Source organism: Grampus griseus (genome assembly GCF_964374135.1).
Source record: "Grampus griseus genome assembly, chromosome: 8".
In the NCBI taxonomy this organism is placed as follows: Eukaryota; Metazoa; Chordata; class Mammalia; order Artiodactyla; family Delphinidae; genus Grampus; species Grampus griseus.
This window is the reverse complement of record NC_139002.1, coordinates 104,355,973-104,378,625: the sequence shown is the minus strand read 5'-3', so window position 1 is coordinate 104,378,625 and position 22,653 is coordinate 104,355,973. Positions and strand designations below refer to the sequence as shown.

Sequence of the window (22,653 nt, the reverse complement as noted above, 5' to 3'; positions counted from 1 at the left end):
GCTAGGTTGCCCTGCCCCCCAGGACCCACCTGACCCCTCGCTACCCCACTGGGGTGGAGGTGGGGGCTTTTCGAAGAAGCTTTGCATCTCGGGGGGCCCTGGGGAGGGTGGGGGTGAGGGACTGGACCAAAAATGGAGTTAAGTGAAAACCTACAAGTGCTGCTGGGGGAGGGGGGTAGTCAGTCCTTCAGTGACATGGCAGGCTTGCCTTCCAAGAACCCGCAGAGAAGCCCACCCTTCTGACAGGCCCCGCCCATGCCCACAAAGGTTTGAGCTGCTAAGACTTCTTTGTTTTTCTAAACAGCATGCTCTATTACTATTTTTTAACTCTGTTAGGAACTTGGTGTACCTATCACTTTGTGCCGTACATAAGCATTGGAAGACTTCTGTTTCCTCTACTGCTTTACCCCTCACCCTCCAGAATATCTTTTCTTGTTGTTTTTTTTTTATAGTGAAAAGATAAGGAAATATTTATAAAATAGAAACAACACCCTCCCCACCCCCATTTAAGAAATGGATACTATTTCCTTTGAGGTCCCTGCTGTGCCCCTCCCTGGTAGAGGAAACACTGTGCTGTCTTCATCGTCCCCTTGCTTTGTCCTGTGATTTTATTAGCTATGTTTGTACTGGTTTTGCATGTTTTTGAATTTTATATAAACGGAGCCACGCCATGTTTATTCTTCTGTGATTTGCTTTTTCCTTCAATATTTCTAAGATTTATCCAAATTAACGTGTGTGGCTGTAGAGCACTCCTTTTCCTTGCTGTATAGTGATCCATTGAATATACCACAATTTATTTTTCTCTCTTGTCCCACTGATCATTTTATCTACCCCTGTGTATGATCTCCTAAGATCTACTTGGCCCTTGCTCTTCCATATAAATTTTAGAATCAGCTTGTCAAGTTCCACCAATAAACCCCCCCCTTGAAATTGTGACTGGAACCCAACTGAATCTATAGATCAGTTTGGGGAAAATCAACATCCACATGAAATTGAATTTTCCAGTTCGTGAACATGGTGTATCTCTCCATGTAATGTTTTCAATAAAGTTATGTATGTTTTCTCGTAAAGATCATGCCTTTTTGGGTTAGATTTATTCTTATGTATTTGATATCGTGATGCTATCATTCATAGTTTATGAAAATAATTTTATGTCCAGCAAATCTAAAACTTATTTATTTCCTTGAAAATTCTTCTGGGTTTTCTGTATTTATAATCATATCTATGAAAAATAGTTTTGTTCTTCCTTTTCAATTTTTATATCTCTTATTTTTAATTTTTTTTTTTGGCTGTGCCACGCGGCTTACAGGATCTCAGTTCCCCGACTAGGGATTGAACCCAGGCCGTGGCAGTGAAAGCCCAGGATCCTAACCACTAGACCACCGGGGAACTATCTCTTATTTTTCTTGCCTCTGTCTGGGTGGAAGAAAGGGTGGCTACCCTTGACTTGTTTCTCACAATAGAGGGAATGATTTCAATATTTCACCATAAAATATGTTTGCTGTGTTTTTTTATTTAATAGATGACTTTTATTAGGCTGAGAAAGTTCCCTTCTATTCCAAGTATGTTGAGTTTTGATTCTTTTACTTTCATTCTCTGCCTCTTAAGAATGGCCTGTAGACGGATTGTTTAAATCTTTGTCTTCTAATAACTGAAGTACAGTCCATTCTTTTTGGCCACGCCACACAGCATGTGAGCTCTTAGTTCCCTGACCAGGGATCAAACCTGTGCCCCTTGCAGTGGAAGCACAGTCTTAACCATTGAACTGCCAGCCAGGGAAGTCCCAGTATTTAGTCATTTTTATCTATTGTAATTAACGTTCTTGGATATATTTCTACTCCTTTATTTTGTGCTGTTGTCCTATCTTGGCTAGTGTTTTACCCTTTTAAGTTATTTTTTTGCTGGGTGTAGAATTCTAGGCTAATAGTTATTTCCTGTCAATATACTGAAAATTTTATTCTGTCTTCTGGTGTCTATTGTTGCTGTAAGTCAGCTGCCATCTATTTCATTGTTTTGTTGTTACTGTTCCTTTGAAGATACTTTCTGTCTCCAACTGCTTTTAAGATTTTTTGTCTTTGGTATTCTACATTTTACTGTGATGTGTCCAAGTGTGGTTTTCTTTGTATTTATCTAAATGGGATTCCTTAGGTTTCTTGATTCTATGAATTGATGTCTTTCATCAGTTCTAGCACAGAGTCTTAGCCACTGGACCACCAGGGAAGTCCCCCTCCTTGTCTCTTAATAGTGCCTATTTTCTCTGTTTCTGGCATTCTGAATAATTTCCACAAATCTATCTTCCAATTAAGTCTTTCATCAACTGCTAAACCAATCTATTGAAGTTTTTTTGGTTTTTGTTTGTTTTTAGTGGTTGTACCAACTCATCGAGTTTTATGTGTCAAATGTTTTATTTTTCATTTCTAGAGGTTCTGTTTGGTTCTTTTTCAAGTTTGCCTGCTCATTTTATATACTCTTGCTTACATTTTAAGTTTTTTTTTAAATTATTTATTTATTTGTTTGTTTGCTTATTTATTTATTCATTTATTTATTTATGGCTGCGTTGGGTCTTTGTTGCTGCCCACGGGCTTTCTCTAGCTGCGGCGAGTGGGGGCTACCCTTCATTGCAGCGTGCGGGCTTCTCATTGCGGTGGCTTCTCTTGTTGCGGAGCACGGGCTCTAGGTGTGCGGGCTTCGGTAATTGTGGCTCGCGGGTTCTAGAGTGCAGGCTCAGTAGTTGTGACACATGGGCTTAGTTGCTCTGCAGCATGTGGCATCTTCCCGGATCAGGGCTTGAACCCGTGTCCCCTGAATCGGCAGGCAGATTCCTAACCATTATGCCACCAGGGAAGCCCAAGTGTTTTTTTCAAATTATTATTATTTGGCCATGCCATGAAGCATGTGGGATCTTAGTTCCCTGACCAAAAATGGAAGAATTATGAAAAAAGACATGGGGGTCCAGGAATTAGGGAATCTAGCCCAGAACATGGCAAACAGAACTCCCAGGAGAAGTGCTCGCTGCAGTTCTAGAGAGCCAACAGCATTCACTTAGGCGGGGGATGAACAGAAGTGTACAGAAAAAAGAGGAACCGTCGGCCTGGGAGGAGGAAGAATTAGCAATCGGTATAATATAGAAAACTAAGCAAATGAAAAAAACAGGGCAATTATTAACTCCATGAAAAATAAGTACACAAAAAAGGTAATTTAATTATAGCCCAATTCTTGGCTCTGTAATAATAAGCAGATAACTTTCACACAGTAATCCAAACAGTGAGTATGAATTTACCTAAAAACTGGGGAGAAAAGGAGAGGGCAGGGTGCTCCCACAAGAGAGCTATAAGCCTCATCTATTACGATAGGGAGCCAAGAAATAATGTCTAAGCATAAACATATTTAAAGAATAACTAAGAGAACTGTAGCATGGGGGCAGTACTGGGGAATGGGGAGAGGCTTGCAGGATCTTAGTTCCCTGACCAGGGATTGAACACGGGCCGCTGCAGTGAAAGCGCGAGTCCTAACTGCTAGACCAGGAAATTCCTGAGAGGCTGTTTTCTTGTTATAAACTGCCTAATTCCATAGTACCAAGTAGGTACATGTTTTTAGATACTTAAAAAAAAAAGGCAGCACCACTCTCCTCATCCTTAATGTACAGTTTCTTGGAGCTCTAACTGGTGAGGGCATTGGGTATCATGCACAGTTTCTTGCTTTGTATTGCTTTATTTACACTGTCCAGACCAGTACAATTCACATATTTTTTAATAATAGGTACATTGTATTATATCATATAAATTCACGTTAGGTTGGGCTTAGGAATAGTTTCTCCGCTTTCATCATCATGAATAACTATGAGTTGAACCCAGATCAGACTTCTTTGTTCACACAGTTCATCACTTCACTGGGGTGAAAGGGATTGTGAGGTCATCTGGCCCAGCCCCAGTGACACAGCTCCAGTGACAAGGGGCCCAATACCTGCTAGGGCAGGCCCTTCCATCTCTGATAAGCTGTCTCAGAAGACTCTTCAGGTTAAGCTGAAATCTCTCTGACAGCGACACTCGTTCTACCTGTCTTTCCATTTCCAGACAAAACGTCCTGCTTATTCCAACTGTGCCTCAGTCAGCTCGATCTAGAAAGTCTAGACCACCCTGATCCAATTGGTTTGTTTGCGAGTGGCTGGACTCTGCAGAGAGGAGGGGGATGGGGCTCTTTCTCTGGTCCAGTCCCCTTGCTTCTCTTAACCTGGCCCCAGAATGCATTGCCTGGGGAGGACAGGGGGTGACTGTGGGCTGTCCCTCACTGTCTCCGGCACAGAGGCTGTTGCCCGGCAGAATCAATCAGCTTGGGGCCCTTGGTCTCAAGAGCAAAAGCTCTGCACTTACTCCTGCACTTACTTTCTGGAGTTGACTCCTTGTTTCCTCTAGAGGGGCTGCCAACTCTAGGATGTTAGAGCTGAATCTGGTCAAACTGCCTCATTTTACGCTTGGGGAAACTGAAACACACAGGGATTTGGGTACTTCCCACAAGCCTGAGCTGTCTGCCACATGCTAGCCTGTACCTGGTCAGACAGAAGATATAGGTCCTTCCTCAGGCAGTAGGGTTCCTGGCTCACAAATGGCTCAGGGCGGCCCTGGTAGCGCTAACTCAAAAGAAGACTGTGAGGCGGGCCAGGCAGACTAGCCAGGGGGTTCCAGGAAGCACCAAGGGCCCAGACTGTGGGTCTCTGATGCTTAAGGTCTAAACATGTACTTTCATTCAGTCTTCAACCTGACTCAACACCTATGGTCCATGCCTTTCCAGTGAATCTCACACTGTGGCCACTGCCCAGTGAACCTGCCACTCACCTGACCGATCTGGGCTCCGGGGCACAGAAGAGCAACTTGACTGGCAGTTCTAGGCTTCTGCCTCCCAAAGCCCCTCCCCAGGACCCCAGAGACGCCCCTCCTGTGTGCCGCGGCCCCACCTCTGCTCTGTCTCTCTGAGCCTTCCTCTCCTGGGATGCTTTCTGGGCACGAGCATCCAAGTCAGGAGCAGCAGCTGTGTGGTCTTCAGAAGCCTGGTGGGGGCTGGGGCCACTAGCTCCTGCACGGCGCTCTCTGCCCCCCGCAGCAGCTTCTCCCTTGGTGATCTTCACAGAGCATCACAGGCCTGAGACCTTGGCTGAGCCCAAGACTTCCGGTGGGAAGGCAGCTATTCCCAGGGCCCCCTGCTGAGGTCACGAGGGGAGATCAGAGCATGTGTTTTGCCTGCAAGCTGAGCTGGGAGGAGCCAAGCCTTTGGAACCCCAGGGAGCAACAGGGGGCTCAGTCTCACCCAAGAAGAGCCTCTGATTGTCTCAGGCAAGGCCCCAGCCAATTCTGCAGCAGCAGTAGAGTGACATGCCTAAGGGAAGCGGCAGACGAGGAGGCTGGGCCTATGCCCTCATCTCACCTTGAGCACTTCAGAACTCTGCCTTCAGACCTGGGAGTGGCTTCTGGGGAAAAGTGGGGAGAAGAGAGAGCCCAAAGGGCCAATGCCTGGGTTTCCCTGAGGAGGACGGAGCCCAACCTCCTGGGGACTCACTGACCTGCTGCTACAGGTCACCCAGTGGTCAGGGTGGTGAGAAAGGGGCACTAGGAGAGGAGAGGGAGGCTGTTGCCCAGCACACTGCTGCACTGGAGTGGGCCTGGGGCCGTGGACTCTGCCCGGCTCAGTGGGAGGGGCTGGAACTCCCTGGTCCTGATTCCACAGGGGCTTTAACACGGGCTCAGGCGTCAGGCAGCTGCCAGCCCCTCACTCACAGGCATGTTGATATGGGCGCTGAGCAGGGGTGCGCTCTGGCCTTCTCGGAGCACCAGCACCTATGGAGAAGGTGCCCCAGGTAGTAGCGGGCATTCCCCCTTTACCCCTGCTCCTGCAAAGGCCAAGCACGGTCTGGTCTGCACTGGCCCTAGTGCAGGGCTCTGTCAAAGGGGAGGGGGAGGCTGGGAGGCCTCTACTGGGCAGACACCCACCCCATCCTGGCAGCCACCCAGGGGCCTTGTCCGCACTCACTCACACTGACCTCCCCAACTAGTACCAACCGGCAACCTACCTTGATAATGTCTGAGATGCCCTTGTCACTAAGACTCTCCACAAAGGTCTCCAGGGGGTAGTTGAGCCCTGGCACCAGCAAGGGGACCTAAGTTTGGGGACAAAGAGGTAAAGAAGTCAGCCCTCACGCCTAGACAGTGTTTGGTAGATTCCAAAGCACTCTCATACCTGTTGTCCCAGCTGAACTTCAGTGTGCCCTGGCAGGGTGGGCAGGGATGATAAGCCAGTTTGAGGAGGATGTGGGCTCAGTGGGGGGAGTGAATGCCACAGGGCTGCATGCATGTCCCTAATTAAAGCTAAACCTTTTTTTTTTTTTTCTTTTGGCCACACCGCACAGCAGGCGGGATCTTAGTTCCCCGACCAGGGATCGAACCCGTGCCCCCTGTAGGGGAAACGTGGAGTCTTACCCACTGGGCCACCAGAGAAGTCCCTAAACCTAAACCTCCAACCAAGTCCAGGGCTATTTCTTTCACATCCCAAAGTCTTTCTCAGTTTCTGGTCCTTCCAACTCAGGGTCAAACCTGGACCTGGGGGGAAACAAGGCTCTTCACTCTGGAAGAGTCTCCGTGGGGCTCCCATTCCCGCTGCAGGAGTGGCTAGAAAACAGGGCGGGCTCTGGGACCCCAGAGCACCAACAGGCTTCTGAGAGCAGCACCGGTGAGGCCTGGACTCTCACTGTTCTCCCAGAACCTTCGGTGTGCCTCCCTGAGACCTCTCACAGGCTGGGAGAAAAGCAGCTGAGGCAGGTCTCGGGGGCTCTCCCCAGGGCCCCTGCTGCACCCTAGTCTGGTCTGTGGCTGTAGCCACTTGCCAGCTCCCTCACCTCTGACCTGCGGACATCTAATCCGGCCCCGCCCACCCTTTCTCACTCCAGGTCTCAGTAAGGTGGGTCCAGTACCTTGAAGAAGGCCCGGGGCAGAGCATAGAGCCCCTCGTTGTACAGGAAGCAGACCAGCAGCCCCAGGATGGGTCGGGCTGTTGAGGTGTTCTGCAGGTGAAGGGTGAGCTTAAAGGTGGGGCCCAGGCCCTGAACCTGTGCAGAGGGTGGGGTGGGGAGAAAGCCCGTAGGACCTAGTGGCCTTGGGGGCCGAATACGGCCTACCCCGGCCCTGCCCGCCCGCTCCCCCATCAGCGCCCTCAAGTCACCTTCCTCGAACCATTCTAATGCACTGTCCATCCGCCCCTAAAAAGGCACAGAGCTCAGAAGCTTGGCTCCGTGTGCAAGGAATGAGCAAAATCCCAGAGTGGAGAAGGGGCTCGACCGAGACCACTCAGCAAGTTGGTCGGAGGCACAGTTGGCCTGGGGAAGCCGGCCCTGGCTCCCACCTGTGTCCGTGCCCTGCCCCACCCCGCTCTTCGCAGGGCCTGGCCCAACCTACTCCTCTCGTCCTCTGGTGGCTGCAAGGATTTCACTTTCCTCCCTCTTATCCTCGACTGCTCTGCAGCCGCTTCCTCTCTGTATCTATCCACTTTCTTTAAGGAAAGAGATATCAGAAGCCCAATTGGATCAGACAGCACACCTCAGGGACCCATTCAGAGCCGGCTGGAGCACTGACGACCTTGAGGTCACTTGTGTCTGAGTACAAGGGGCCCTCATCCTCCTTGTGCCAGTGTAAGTCTCAGGATGGCCCCTTCCCAGTACTGGGCAGTCCCAACTCCTTGGGCTGCCGGCAGTTACCGAAATGAACAGGTTTCTTCCCTGTACCACAGCTGTAAGAGTCCCTCAAGGCTCCTGGGAAGAAACAGCCCAAGGTGACCACCTGTGTGCCCTGCCCCAAGTCTGGGGGCTCATCTGAGGCACCGCATGGAATAAGGGGGCTGGAGAGCGTGCCCCACTCTGCGGCCAGCCAAGGGGAAGAGGCAGCACAGGAAAGAGGTGAGAGCGCTCTCACAGAGGAGGACGTGAGCCTTGGGCCCTGGGCCTGTGGGAAGGTGAGAAGGGGCACGGGGCCTAGTTGCCTTGGGATCCGCTCCTGGGCCGAGGGGTGCCCGCACAGCCCTGACCTCTGCCCTTCTGGCCCTGAGGTGGCCTGATGCCCCCCGCCACGTGGGTGCTCACCACAGCGTGCAGCTTGAGCGGCTCCCGCGCCGTCGCAGACACGGGGCTCAGGCTGGACTCGAGGGCCTGCGCGTAGGCACGGGCGGCCCGGAGGCGCAGCAGGTAGAGGTCTGCCTGGAAGGTCCGGTGCATGGCTGAGGAGGCACACAAAGGGCCGATGCTGGACGTGAGCATGCTGGACGTGAGGCAGGAGGAGAGGCAGGGCTGGGGGAGAGGGTGCTGCTCAGGCGGCCGTGGGGAGAGTGCGAGAGGGAGGCACAGTGGGCAGAGGCTGGGAACGTGGGCAATGGGAGGACTGAGGTCCCACAGCCAGCCTCTGGTGACACTGGACGCTGCGGACCACTCCCTGCTCCTCCTTCCTGGTTCTCGCACCACCTGGCTGCCCACACAACCGCAGCCTCCTTTGCTGGCTCCTTCTAGTAAGGGCTGGGGTTCCCTCGAGTTTTGTCCTTGGTCTTCTCATCCTCTGTCTTCCTCGCTGCCCCATCCATGTCCTGCCCCGGCTGTGACCACCCCAAAGAGGAACAACCGCGAGCTCCTGAGGGCAGGGGTGCATCAGGGTCTGGCCCGCATCTGCACCTGGTACTGTGCACTCATCTTGGGCAGCTCGGCGCCCGGCCTGCCTGCTGCTTCTAACTGCCTGATGGGCACCTCCACCTGGACGTCCCATCAACCCCTGGAGCTCAACGCTGCGGAAACCAACCTCATTTCCCTAACTCCGTCACTGCATCCCCATCCATCAAGTCACCCAGGTTCACCCCTCACAGCTAATCATTGGCCAAGGTCGGATGACCCTTCCTCAGGGCCTCTCCAGAGCCCGCTCCCTCCCCTCCATCCCACTGTCCCTACTTTCCAGACTGAGCACCTTGGTCAGCCAGTCTGTCCTTGCTCCTTGTGCCTGCGAGGAGCCTTCTGCCATTCAGAAGCTTTCATCTTTATGTTACCCCATCCTTTCATCTTTCCTTTTTCCTCTAATACGTTCACAGTTTATTTTAAATTTACCCAGAATTAACTTTTGTGTTTGGTATGAGGTAGAGTTCTAACTTTTTTTCTAGAAACAAGTTGTCCTAATTATGTTTCTTGGACAGTCTCTCCTTCCCCCACTAATTTGAAATGACACATCTATCATATACTGACTTTCCACGCGTACAAGCGTCTGTTTCTGGACTTCCTAAACGTGCCACTGAGCTGTACCAATTCCCATACTGATGCCACAGCTGCTAATTCCTACAGCTTCATAGTTCATTCTGCTATCTGACAGGCTGAGTCTCCTCATTCTTATTTTCCCCAAACTTCTTAGATTTACTCTTAGAATCAACTGGTCAAGTCCTCAAAATAAAACCCATAGGGATTTTAACTGTAACTTTGCTATGTTTCTAGATTAATTTCAGAAGCTGTTAACTAATCAACAGCTTTACAACTTTAGGTCTTACTACCCTGAGACTTGGTAAGTCTCATCATTTAAATATTCAGGTGGTCTTTCCTGTTCTTTAAAGCAGTTTTATAATTTTCTTTATTAGACTTTGTATGTTTTCTTGTTAAGTTTACGTCTAAGGATTTCTTTGCTATTGTGAATGGAAACTTTCTCTTCTCTAACTGGATACTGTTGGTATATACAAAAGCTATTGATTCTTGCTATTTTCATTATACCTTAGAGAACTTCTTAATTATTTCTCTAATATATCAATTGCTTCTCTTGGGTCCTCTAGGCTACAACAGCCTGCTAGCTATTTTCTTTATCCTGTAATTTATCCTTTAAACTGTAAGCCAGATTCCTTTCAAAGACAGAGGGGGTTGAGTTACTGTATTTTTCTGCTTAACATCTTAACTTTGCATTCCAGACCCTTTCGGAGCCAGCTGACCTGCTTTCCCAGCCTCCCCGCTGGCCACTGAGCCTTCCTGCACTGCACCCGCAGCTACATGACGGATGCTGCTTAGATCCACGTAGGGCCCTGCGCCTTTTCCCAAGCCTCTTCCTAAATCGCCCTCCCCTCTCCCTCTCTGGCTGGTAGGCTTATAATCAGCTTTTGGGGTCAAATCCAGTATCATCTCTCTCTGAAGCCTTTCCCAGGCTCCCAGGCAAACGCACTCCCTTGTGTGTCTCAACAGCCCTCTGCAGAGACTTATTCTACACCTGTCATGCAACATGAAGTTAGCAAGGTCTACTGAGCTCTTTAGGTAGGGACTGGCCTAATTCTAGGCACCTGGCACAAGGCCTGGCATAATCATAGGTATTAAGTGAATGTATGAATAAATGAACAAAAAGAGGAGGAAAATCAAATAGGATAAGGAAGAACCTCGATCAGATTCTACTTCTCTCATGAGAATTCCTCCATCTAAAAGTGGCTGCTCCCTCCTCGAGTTCTAAGGGCTCTCGCCCTCACCCACAGCACCTTCCCCCTTGAGCTGTAGCTCTTTGTTGGCAGGGTGTACCTGCTAGGCTGTCTCTGGGCTTCCAGAGGCATGAGACCCACCCGGTTCACCCAGGTCTCCTCCCACTGCTCAGGGCACCCAGGCGGCATTCACCCAGTTCCTGCTGCTTTAGCGCAAGGGAGGAGGAAGAGGAAGGAGCCAGCCTGAATCTCACCGGTGCCGGCTTCCCGCTCTCGCAGTGTCTGATCCACGTAAAGCCGGGTCTTTCGGGGCATGTTGAGTTTCATGGCCTGGGCTGGTGGGGGACCTGCTTCACCTCCCCCCTCCACAAACACTGCTGTGCGCTTCAGGATCTTGATAATCAGGCCACCACCTAGGGAGGAGGACAGGCAGAAGCAGATTTGTCCTCCCCATTTCTACCCTACATTCCCATTCTTTCTTCCCAGACAATCTGTCTCATATCGACCCATTTCAGTCTTCCTGCTGAGACTCTGAGTTTCTGGAAGGAATGAAGTGTGTCCTACCATTAATTCAAACATTCATTTAGCAGCTGATTTACTTGTTTATTTTTGGCTGCGCCACTCTGCTTGCGGGATCTTACTTCCCTGACCAGGGATCGAACCCGGGCCCCCTGTAGTGGAAGTGCAGAGCCCTAACCACTGGACCGCCAGGGAATTCCCTAGTAGTTATTTATTGACCACTGTGATGTTCCAGTTCCGCATTGTGGCGGATACTGGGGTGAACTGGAGACACAGCCAGGGCCTGGCCCCCAGGTAGTGACATCAGACTGCTGGTGAGCTGTCCCCAGTGAAGGCCCAGCCCAGACAGGACGTGTCTGCAAGCCCTGCTTTCCAAACCTAGGCCCACCAATGTTCCACATCCGCCTCCTCTTCTTTCCCAGGATCTGGCCTATCTCACTGACTCCCAACTTTAAAACCCCTGCCAGGCCTGACTTGTCTCACCTCGTGTAGTCATGATGAGGGTGTGATCTTCCCGCCCGTAGCGGCCAAAGCAAAGGCTGGTCACTGCATCCTACGGTGGCGATGTCAGAGTTTAGCTGGGAAAATGACTCAGTGAGGAGAGCAAGTCTGGGGGGAGGGGGATAAGGCTTGGAGACCCCAGATATGATGTAAGAGGTGAGATGTGAGGCGAGGCCTGGAGCCACGCTGCCTCTAATCCCAGCCCCCTCCTCACTGCCACGGCCACAGTTCCAGACTGAACATCACTGGCTTTGGGGTCAGCTTTCTAAGAGGTCTCCCAGCCTAGTCTTCCTCCCCAGTGTCTTTCACACTGCTGCCTCTGCTGCCTTTCAAAAATATAAATATGACCACACCTATTCCCTGCTGAAAAACCTCCAGTGGCTTTTGCCCTCCTTGTCAGGACATTCAAGGCCTTCCGCATCTGACGCCAACTTGCCTTTTCTATCAGTTCTCTCCCTGCCCTTTCCCCAACCCACACACCACACCGCCTGCCCTCCCAGCAGCCTGTGGTCCAAACCAGCTGCTTTCCAATTTTACATTGTGACATATGACACTTTATACATACAAGTACACAAAGTTTCACATGTGATATATTCTGAACTTCTTTTTTCTGGTTCTGTTGCTGGCCTATTAAATTGATTTTGTTTGAAAAAGTCTGGTCCAGATTCATCAAACTACCTGGACTCCTTTAAAGAACACTCATGCCTCTCAGCCTTTGTTCATGTTATTTCCAGTCTGGAATATTCTATCTCCATTTATCCACTCCATTTATCGAAGCAGACTGCTTCGAGGCCCAGCTGAATTGTGGTTTGCCCTGTGAAATGGCCCCTGAGTTCCGTCCCTATTTATCCTTCACCCCCCCCCCCCGCCCCCAGTCACTGGGCTGCCTCTGTGCTTTTTCAGTGCTTTGCTCTGCTTTAGTCTGCCTTGTATTTGAATCGGCTGTGTCTCTAGCTGGCTATCACTTCAGACTGTAAGTTTCCCAACAGTAAGGATTCAGTCACTGATTTATCCTTCTAATACAGTGAGTTGTGCATATGGGATGCTCAACGAATGTTTTCAAAATGCATCAGAAGTTAAGGGTGGCAGGTGGAGTGGGGTCAGGAGAGGCAGCGAAGGGGCCCCACAGGCGGGAGCGGGGCAAGGAGGAGGCAGCAGCTCACCGGCGTGCGGACGATGCTGAGCAGGGCCTTGTCGCGGTAGATGCGGACCTCTCCGTTGGCCAGTCCGGCCATGACGGCCTGCAGGCCCCGGGAGCGCTGCTCCAGGAGGTTCATGGTCAGGATGGCCGCGGGCATCTGCACTGTCCACAGCCTCTTACCCTGCGTGGGGAGCAGGGGACGGCTAAATGTCTGCAGGGGGCTCAGGGCTTAAGAGTGGAAAGAAGGGGTGGCTGGAGTTGCTGGGAAGGGAAGGCCGGAAGGGCTCGCCTGCTGAGGGGGACTGAGGAGGCACGGGTGGAGGGGCTGGGGCTGGTGCTTGCCCAGAGGCCACACCTTGTGGGTGAAGCCATGCAGGCTGTCTTGGTTGCTGCCCACCACCAGGACCTTGTGAACCCGGACAAGCCCCACAGGCTGGGCACTCAGCTCGATGCAGTACTTGGGGCGCTTGGAGTCTCTGTGGAATAAAGACACACTCTCCCAGCCCCAGAGGAACCTCTCTCCTTCCCCGGCTGACCCTCCTCTTTCCAAGCCCCACAGACTCTCCTGGCAGGAACCTTGGCCCACAAGCAGATGACTGCGCTATTAGTTCCACCTCTGTGACTTAGTAGCTGCACGACCTTGGATAACAGGAAGTGTGTCTTCCCTCCTAGTCTTCCTCTCAACTTTACCACAGTAATTTGTGTGATAACCTGGCACTTACCAGTTTACAGTGAGCGCACTGCAGGTTAGACAAAGTAACGGACTGACGCAGTTTAGTAATTCATCAGAAAAGCATGAGGAGTTTATTCTGTGTAAATGCACTGTTCTCAGTTTCCTGGCCTCTGAGTCTTAATTTCTCTTATCAAGAAAGTAGGGATAATTCCTGTCTGTCCATCACAGGCTCTAGCCCACCTTGCTTAAGTCTGAGCCAGAGTCATCTCCCACCTAATGACTCCTCTGAGAGCTTCCCCACTGGTCTCCGGGACTCCTTCCAATCTACCCTCCACCCAGCACGGTAATCTTTAAAAAATGTAAACGGGTCATGTCATTCTTCTGAGTAAAACCCCATAATAGTTTTCTACTGCACTTCGGATAAAATCCAAAATCTTTACCATGTCCCACCAGGTCCTGCATGAGCCGACCCTGGTCTCTAGGTCATGTCTTGCCACCGAGCTTGAGTGGCACAAGATAATGTCTTTCCCACCTAGAGTTCGCTTAAATTTCCTCTGCCTGTAACACTCTTGCTTCACTTTTGCGGAGCACAGGCTCCGGACGCACAGGCTCAACGGCCATGGCTCATGGGCCCAGCCGCTCCGCGGCACGTGGGATCTTCCCGGACCGGGGCACGAACCCGTGTCCCCTGCATCAGCAGGTGGACTCTCAACCACTGCGCCACGAGGGAAGCCCTTGCTTCACTTTCTGAACAACTGGCTCCTTCTTAACCTTCAAGTCATCTCCCCAGACAGACATTCGCTGATCACCCTGACCCCATTGTTTTTTCCCGTTGAGCCTATATTTTTCCTCCATAGCATGCATCCAGTTTGCAATATTACCTTGGTTTGTTGACTTTAATATCTATCTTCCCACAAGGGCAGGGACTTTGTTAATGTTTTGTTCAGCAATATATCCCCAATACCTTATACAATGCTTCATACATAGTAGGTGCTCGAAAACATTTCTTGAATTAAAAAAAATGACTGTTGAGAAATATCAAACTAACGCATAAGGAAATTTCACATACCTATAAAAGCAACAGAACAAGTATGAGAGACTATTTTCATTTCTTCTAATATCTGATTGCATCACTCGTGTTACGGCCACCCGGCCCAGTCTCTCACTTTGCCAGGCCCCATCGGACGAGCCTCCACATGTCCCCTGTGCTCAAGGGCTCTGCCTCCTATATGAAGTTCTCAGCTCTTTCCATTCCCACATTCCAGCCCCAAAGCCCCCTGCTCATCTTACAAGCCCTCAAGACCACCAGGTTTCTGAGATGTTCCTCTAGCCCCAGAGACCACGGATGTGGCTACCTTCTCAGCATATAGATGTTCCCGTTGCGGCAGGCAGCAGCAAGACGGAACTCCACATCGAACTGGCCAGAAACCTCCAGGAAGACGGGGACGCTGGGTAGGCTCATCTGCAAAGAACAGACTCAAACATCCCGATTTCCCTGGAGCCCCAGCCCTTCCCTGACCTGAAGTAATTCCTCCAAGTCCCAATCTCCTCACTCACACCCTGCTGGTCACAGTTTAAACTTGTACAATTTTTCTGGAAGGAAACTCGGCAACATGTAGCCCTTTGACTAAACTCGGCCACTTCTAGGAATGCATCGTAAGGAAGCATTTAGATAAGCACGCAAAGATGTTTGGGCAAGGAAGCCCACTGAGGTGGTGTTAATAATAGCAAAAAACTGCAAACCAATGTACAATAGGTGACAGGGTACATCTATATAATCGATGTGTGGCCTTTGCAAAGGCTGATGTGGTTTTATATAGATACGGAAAGATATTGATAAGCTTCTGCTACATGAAAACAGTAGCTTACATGATCCTATGCCAAGAGGCCATATTTGTAAAAAAAAAAAAAAAATTACGTAAAGTTATATATCTGTGTCTAAATATGAAAATGTCTGGAAAGACTTATGCCAAAGACTTATCTGTGGGTGGTGGGATTTGGGGATATATATCTTTTTCTTTTCTTCTTCTTCTTTTTTTTTTTTTTTTTTGTGGGCCCATCACATGGCATGCAGGATCTTAGTTCCCCGACCAGGGCTTGAACCCGTGCCCCCTGCAGTGGAAGCGCAGAGTCTTAACCACTGGACCGCCAGGCAAGTCCCTATATCTCTTTCTTTACGCTTATCTACATTTTATAATTTTCCACAGTGAACACATATTACCAAGAACTAACTGGGGGGCAGGAGATATTGGGGAACAGGGGAGGGAATGGAGCCTGGGCCACGGGTGTGCCCACGGCCAGGCCCCACACTGACCTTGGCCAAAACAGTGAAGGCTTCTGGGTCCAGCACCAGGAGCTCCTTGTTCTCAGTGCCCAGCACCAGGCAGGACACAGCGTCCTCGTCAGCCAGGTTCTTCTTTAAGGTGGTCATGGTGGTGATGACTGTCTGCAGAGGGACTCCAGGGGTCACCCAGTAGCTCCCCTCACACCATCCCCCCAGAGACTCCCAGGACGCCCCAGGAAGAAAGAGGGCAAAGGAGGAGGAAGAGTATCAGAGATGTGACAGAAGATTTATGTACAAAGGTGTTTACTGCAACAAACCTAACTTTCTAACAAAAGAGGATTGTCTAAGTCAATTATAAACTATCTGTAGGACAAAAACCCGTGCAGTCATTTACAAAAATCACATTTTACAAGAAGACTCAGTGACAGGGAGGATGCTTCTAACGTGTTAAGAGAAAACACAGGTAAAAAGTTATGTTAGTATTATCCCAGTTTAAAAAAAATATATGAATAAAAAAACATGCTGGAAAGCTAAACCCTTAAATACAAACACTGGTTATCTCTGGACAATGAGATCATAGGTGATGTTTAATTTCTCCATTGTGCTTTCCTACAGTTTCTACAGTGGGCATATGTTCTTTTTCTAATTGTGATTGGAGAGAAAACAAAAGAGAAGGGGATGATCCCTTTTTTAGGAATTTCTCCTATGGAAGTAACTTAGCGGGACTAAAATGTTTCTTTGGATAAAGCTGTTCATTGTGTGACTATCTTTAAGATTAAAAAAAAAGGAATGATCCTCAATGCCTAGTGGAAGGAGAAAAGTTATAGAAACATGGACATTAGTGGCTCCCAATCATGTAACCATGCACATACTTGGAACGATGGCCTCCCCAAAACTGCATCTTCTAAGCAATACTTACTTCATTTACTTCCTGATTTTAAAAGTACTCAATGATAGTGACACCTGTGGACCTCAGCTGCTGCTCGGCAGGAGAGAACAATGTTTCTCACAGAATTGTCTAAGGCTAGCCAAAGGCTGAGGTACGTGTTGGTCAGTGTGTTCGGCTCACGTGGCCTCTACAGGAAGTAGCCGGTTCCCCTGCGGCTTTCTGAAATGCAGGGACAGCTATGGGAGCCCATCCCTGGGCTAGGGTCAGGAACCCCTAGGTCAGGAACCACTGGAGTTCATCAACGAATAGGATCATCAATAAAGCCATTAAAAGCATAACTAAGAAAAATATGAAGTGCATAAAAAGGAGACATTTCTTCTCCAATGACCTGCATGTGAATAGTTACATAAACTATGAATGAAATAATGAACAATCAATGAAATAATCAAGGGGTCACTTGATTAAAAATGGAGTTCTTCAAGACTAATGCTCAAGATATATGTTATGTACTCAAGGGAAGCAGGATATAAAAGCATATTTATAAAGGAAATGTACCAAACTGGTAAGAGTACCTCTGAGTAGTGAGTGTAGTCACTTATATTTCTCCTTTGTATTTCTCTTTATTTTCAAAGTTTTCTCTAATGAAAATATATTACCTTTACCCCCGAGATGATAAAAGTTATATAAAGCTATATAACTGTATATCAATTCAAAGCTGTCACTGTGGGGCTTCCCTCGTGGCGCAGTGGTTAGGAATCCGCCTGCCAGTGCAGGGGACATAGGTTCAAGCCCTGGTCTGTGAAGATCCCACATGCCGTGGAACAACTAAGCCCGTGCGCCACAACTACTGAGCCCGCGCGCCTAGAGCCCGTGCTCCGCAACAAGAGAAGCTACCGCAATAAGAAGCCTGCGCACCGCAACGAAGAGTAGCCCCCGCTCACCGCAACTAGAGAAAGCCCACGTGCAGCAACAAAAACCCAATGCAGCAAAAAAATTTTTAAATGAAAATAAATACATTTATTAAAAAAAAAAAGCTGTTACTGTTAACTAGAAAGTAGAAGCCCTGCAGCTTTGTGACTATATATGTGGAAGGGTAACTGCAAAGTAAAACTAGTCGCATTTGGCTGTAGAATTTACCACGAACGTTACATGGTCTCTTTAAAAAACTGTCCATATTTTTTCTAGGGAAATAAGAAGAGAGGGGCAGTACCTGCCGCCTGATGGACTTGGACTTGTGCTGGTTCACAAATGCCTCCATTTCACTCAGCTCCATCTGCAGAAACCTGGACACACAGAGCACTGACACCTGCATGCCTTGGGCCTGGCTGCCCTCCCCAGGCCACTCCAGGGCCGCTCCCTCCCCGCTGGGAGCTTCTGGAGCCCTGGCCCTCCAGAGGGCCCTTACCTGAGTGACTGTACAGACAAAGGCACCTCTGCCTTCTCCCTGTAAGGAGAGGGACCATCATGGCAGGTTTAGTTAAGGAACAGGGCCTGGGGTTCAGACTGCGGGCTCTGGGATGAAGGCGTAGGGGTGGGGGAATGAGGGAGGGGTAGGAGGCATACGAAGGGGGAAGTGGGATCTCACCGGATGCCCTCCAGCATCTCCTTCAGGGTCAGGGGGTCAATCCGGTCCTGTGCCAGCATGGGAAGAAGGTACAGCCTGTGAGCACCAGAGCCAGGCAGGGAACGAGGACAACCCCAAGGCTGCTACCTTCGCCTTCTTGTTCTCATCCCGCACATCACTCACCTCTTTGGCCTGGTTCCAAAGGTCCTGTTCCAGGGGGTTTGGAGGCAACTGGGGCAGGCTGAACTTGAAGTAGGGCCTGAGATTCTTATACACATACACACAAGGGCCTGACGCGAGTGCCAGCGCTGGTGTCCGGGGTTCGTGTTGCTCCATGAGGAAGGTGGCAGCAGCGGCTGGCAGGGCAGGTAGCGGGCTTTCGCTCAGCACTGTGGGCCCTTTAAGCACCTTCAGGCGGGGCTGCTGCCCACCTGGGCCAAGGTCCCCCACCACCAGCTGTAGAGAGAGGCGGGCCGATTCCTGGCTCAGGGTCTAAAGACCACCCCCGCGACGCCCCTCTTCTTGGGCTTAGCTTTTCGCTGGTGCGCATTCATATACGCTCACAATGCACCACGGGTGGGTGGGGGAAGGGCAAAGGCTTGGCAAGAAGGCTTGTAAGCTGTGTGACCTTGGGAAAACTGATGCAACTTCCTGAGCCCCAGTTTTCCCACGTGCAAAAGGGGAATACCTACCATACGACACTTGTAGTGAAAATCAAATGAGGTAATCAACTAGAGAACCTAGCGAGGAATAGGTGGCAGCTCATGTTTTCATTGCTTGTTCAGTAAACGTTTCTTCAGGGCCTGCTCCACGCCAGGCACTGTTCTAGACACTGGAACAGTTGCTGAGGTCAGTGGGGGGCCTGAAACTCATATCTGGGCTCTGAGGCCTGGCTTCCAAACGGGAACAGAGCTAAAGATGCAGAACCAGTCACGCAGAGCAGGATGTGCTCTACGGACCCAGAGAGGAGAACCAAGCTCCTCAGCCTGTCTTTTCCACCCTCCAAGCCACCGTAGCTGTCATGCAAACCCATTCTCCTGAGTGAGGCCTTCAAGGCCCCTCTGATCTGGTTCCCAACTTGTTTTCTAACACCTCCCTATCCATGCTATGCTCCAGCCAGAATGCAGGCTGCCACAGAATGCCCGAATTCTGCGCATGTAGTGTGCTAGGAGCCACACCAGTAACTTCATGCATCCTTTCATTTAATCCTAGCAACAACCTGTGAGGTAGGTATGATTATTAGCCTCATTTCACAAATGAGGAAGCTGTGGCTTAGAGATGTTAGGTAAAAGTCACCCGGCTAGTCAGTGGTAGAGCTAGGACCTGAACCTAGGTCTGTCTGGATCCAAAGCCGGTGGTCTTAACTATCATTTCATATTGGCCTCAACTTTCTAATTTCAAATTTGCTCTTTCCAAATATGCTGTGAACTTCCAAGCCTCTCTGCCTCTGCTTGTGCTGTTCCCTCTGCCTGGAATGCCCTCCTCTCTTCCATGCCTTCTTGGGACACTTCATTCATCCTTCAGCACCAGTTCATGTTACTGCCCTCTAGTGCCTCCTGATAGAGTCACTGTTCTTTCATTGGTGCTCCCGTAATAATTTCCATATATTCTATTTTAGCATCCACTCATCTACCCCAAAAATATTTATCAATTATCTAATTTGTGCCAGGCACTGGGTTAGATGCTTGGAATCGACAGTAAGCAAACTAGCCATTGAAAAAGTTATTACACAAAAGCATTACCATTTCACATTAGTTATTGGGTCTGTGATTTCTCCACCCTTCACTGCTGTCAGCCCAGCGCCAAGCATACACTAGGTGTTCAGTCAACATCATGGATGAATTAAGGGCATTGTCTATATCTCCTCTGACTATGGACTGGCTCATTTCTAAGTTTAGTGTGTGCACAACACCTGACACACAGAAGGGGTTCACTGTATGCTTGCCGAATTGTTGAATGATTTACGGATAGGAATTTGGGGGCCAAAGTCACCAAATCCGACTGCACAGTCCATGTAGGGTATGACTCCCTTCAAGCTTCCCACATAACACACCCATTGTGGGTTCACTGCCCTTGCTGAGGGCTGAGCTGACAGACCCAGGTCTGCCACCTTTTACAAACTCGGTAAACTCAGCCTCTCAGAATCTATTTTCCCACTAATAAATAATATCTATGTATGTGAAACTGCCTCAAAGAGAGTCTACTCCAGACATGTTAACTTCCTTTATTTAGCCCAATATATATCTCAAACTTTTAAAAACCTGTGCCTTCAAAATTTTTTATCTATTTTTCTTCTTTTTTTTTTTTTTTGCGGTACACGGGCCTCTCACTGTTGTGGCCTCTTCCGTTGTGGAGCATAGGCTCCAGACGCGCAGGCTCAGCAGCCACGGCTCACAAGCCCAGCTGCTCCGTGGCATGTGGGATCTTCCCGGACCAGGGCATGAACCCGTGTCCCCTGCAACGGCAGGCGGACTCTCAAACACTGCGCCACCAGGGAAGCCCTATTTTTCTTCTTTTTTTAATATTTTCTTGACTACCCCGTGCGGCATGTGGGATCTTAGTTCCCCGACCAGGGGTTGAACCCACGTGCCTTGCATTGGAAGTGTGGACTCTTAACCACTGGACTGCCAGGGAAGTCCCCCAATTTTTTATTTCTTTATTTATATTTTATTTACTTACTTTTATATTTTAAATTAAATTTAAAATTTAACCTTTTTATTATGGAAAATTTTCAGTCATATACAAAAGTAGAGAGACTCATATAATGAACCCCCAAATACCCATCATCCAGCTTCAACAATGATTAGCTCATGGCTAATCTTAAAATCTATACCCTTTTCTTAAAAAAAAAAAAAAAATTATTTATTTGGCTGCACTGGGGTCTTAGTTGTGGCATGTGGGATCTTTAGTTGGGGCATGTGGGATCTTTAGTTGAGGCATGTGGGATCTAGTTCCCTGACCAGGGATCACACCCGGGCCCCCTGCATTGGGAGCATGGAGTCTTAACCACTGGACCACCAGGGAAGTCCCTATGCCCTTTTTTTTTTTCTTTTTTTGCTGTACGCGGGCCTCTCACTGTTGTGGCCTCTCCCGTCCTTTTGATAAACATAAAACTCTCACTCTCCTCCCTTCTACTTTCCCTCCAGAGTAACGCCCCACCCCCAACCAAGGGATGTGCCCTTCCAGTAAAGAATTACTTCAAGTTAACAAAATTAAGATGCTTTATCTTAGTATAATTTCCGGCAGCATTTTGCTCTGCTTTACTTTCCGCAGTCTGTACTGTGAAATCAACAGGTTCTCTTCACTTTCCACATTAAAAATAAAATTTAACCCTAAATGTGCTTTTTCAAAGTACACGTTAATTCCAGATTATGCTGAGCTTCTTTGGAGCCATCGGGAAGTCTCACCTCTGGGGTGATATGCTTACCTTGTACTCCCCGTCACCATGCAAATCTGCCAGCTCTGGAAAACATAAAACAGCCATAAGCCAGGGTCTCAGAATTCTAGAGGCTTCCCTACAGAACCATCCGACTCCTCCGTCCCCCAAGAACCGGGGTTCCTGGTCCCAGAGACTCACGCAGGCAGGCGGAAAAGGTGTGGATGTTGGCCATGGGGTCGTAGTGTGCATCCAGCCATTTCGAACTGGCTTCACTGCTGGGAGAAGAGGGAAAGAGTTGCGGGGGGCGCGGAAGATGAATCCCAAGGAAGGGGAAGAAAACTTGCCGGAGCTGGTTTCTGAGAATGAGGTGTGTAGGCAGCTTTGAACTAGGGGTATAGAACATCTGGGTCCAAGTCCAGGCTCCACCACCGGCGCACAGTGACCTCGAGTCACCCACACGCACCCATTCACTCCTTGGGCCTCAGTTTCCCCACTTGATCTCTAAGAGCCCTTCAAGGACCGCCAGGGCTGCTGAGAACCGCAGGAGCCCAGATCCCGGGGACCAGGGCACCCTCTTTACATAGGTAGGAAAAGAGGCCTCAAGGACCCCAGCCTTCACCTCTCAGCTCTGCCGCTGTCGGAATCCGACGAAGACGCAGCAGCCATCTTCTCAGGCGTCACCCTGGCAACCAGCTCCGGCAAGCCGCCGCGCAGCGCCTAATAGAGCCCGGGTTCTGGAAAGCTCGCGTATAAAGGTTCCGGGTGCTCAGCTTTCCGGCCCGGGACGCAGAGGCCAGCGAGCAGGATGCTCTGGCTTGTGCCGGGTTTCTAGCTACTGAGATGCAATCCCTCATTCCAGCTCATATCATTTATCCTTGATCCTTCCAGTAGGAGCTTTTGGGCCCTGCAGCTCAGAGTCAGCAGCAGGGCCCTCTGGCTTTGAGCCCTGGAAACGAGCCCCTGTAGTGTTTATGAACAGCAAAACTAACTCCTCCCCTCTTCATCCTCATGGTTAACCGGGTGGAAAAGAGGCCACTCCTTTTCTCCCTCCTTACTCTAGAGGTCCAGGCTCAGAGAAAAAACACAAAGGGTAAGAGATTAAATCCTAGGATTGTGGCTGAAGTTGAGGCTTTCCAGGTTTTAGGTTCCTGGAATATTTTAAAATAGAAGAAAAGCCACGAAGGAGGACGGCAAAAATTGTGCTACGTTCATCTCTTGACTCTTTGTATATCCACATTTAGAGGTGATGTC

At 49.5% G+C, this 22,653-nt stretch overlaps 1 protein-coding gene across 1 annotated transcript; it reads right to left on the bottom strand.

Annotated features, from left to right (window-relative positions):
- Window positions 1-3,783: 3,783 nt before the first annotated feature.
- Window positions 3,784-22,105, bottom strand: BBS1 (Bardet-Biedl syndrome 1). The gene is made up of 17 exons (XM_082660170.1): window positions 22,022-22,105; window positions 21,601-21,677; window positions 21,451-21,485; window positions 18,207-18,479; window positions 18,045-18,091; window positions 17,865-17,903; window positions 17,670-17,742; window positions 15,601-15,732; window positions 14,642-14,748; window positions 12,969-13,089; window positions 12,636-12,794; window positions 11,455-11,524; window positions 10,707-10,865; window positions 8,120-8,253; window positions 6,959-7,093; window positions 6,062-6,148; window positions 3,784-5,828 (listed from the first exon to the last, which is right to left on the bottom strand). The coding sequence occupies exons 1-17, from the start codon at window positions 22,066-22,068 to the stop codon at window positions 5,742-5,744; spliced, it is 1,782 nt and encodes a 593-aa protein (XP_082516296.1). The 5' UTR covers window positions 22,069-22,105; the 3' UTR covers window positions 3,784-5,741.
- Between the last annotated feature and the right edge of the window lie 548 nt (window positions 22,106-22,653).

Bases quoted from the DNA above. Each gene is read 5' to 3' on its own strand.
- BBS1 (XM_082660170.1), bottom strand. From the start codon at position 22,068: ATGGCTGCTGCGTCTTCGTCGGATTCCGACAGCGGCAGAGCTGAGAG. The intron at 14,749-15,600 runs GTCAGTGTGGGG...TGTTCTTTGCAG, and splicing joins CCTTCACTGTTTTGGCCAAG to ATGAGCCTACCCAGCGTCCC. The intron at 5,829-6,061 runs GTAGGTTGCCGG...CCTTCTCCATAG, and splicing joins GCATCTCAGACATTATCAAG to GTGCTGGTGCTCCGAGAAGG.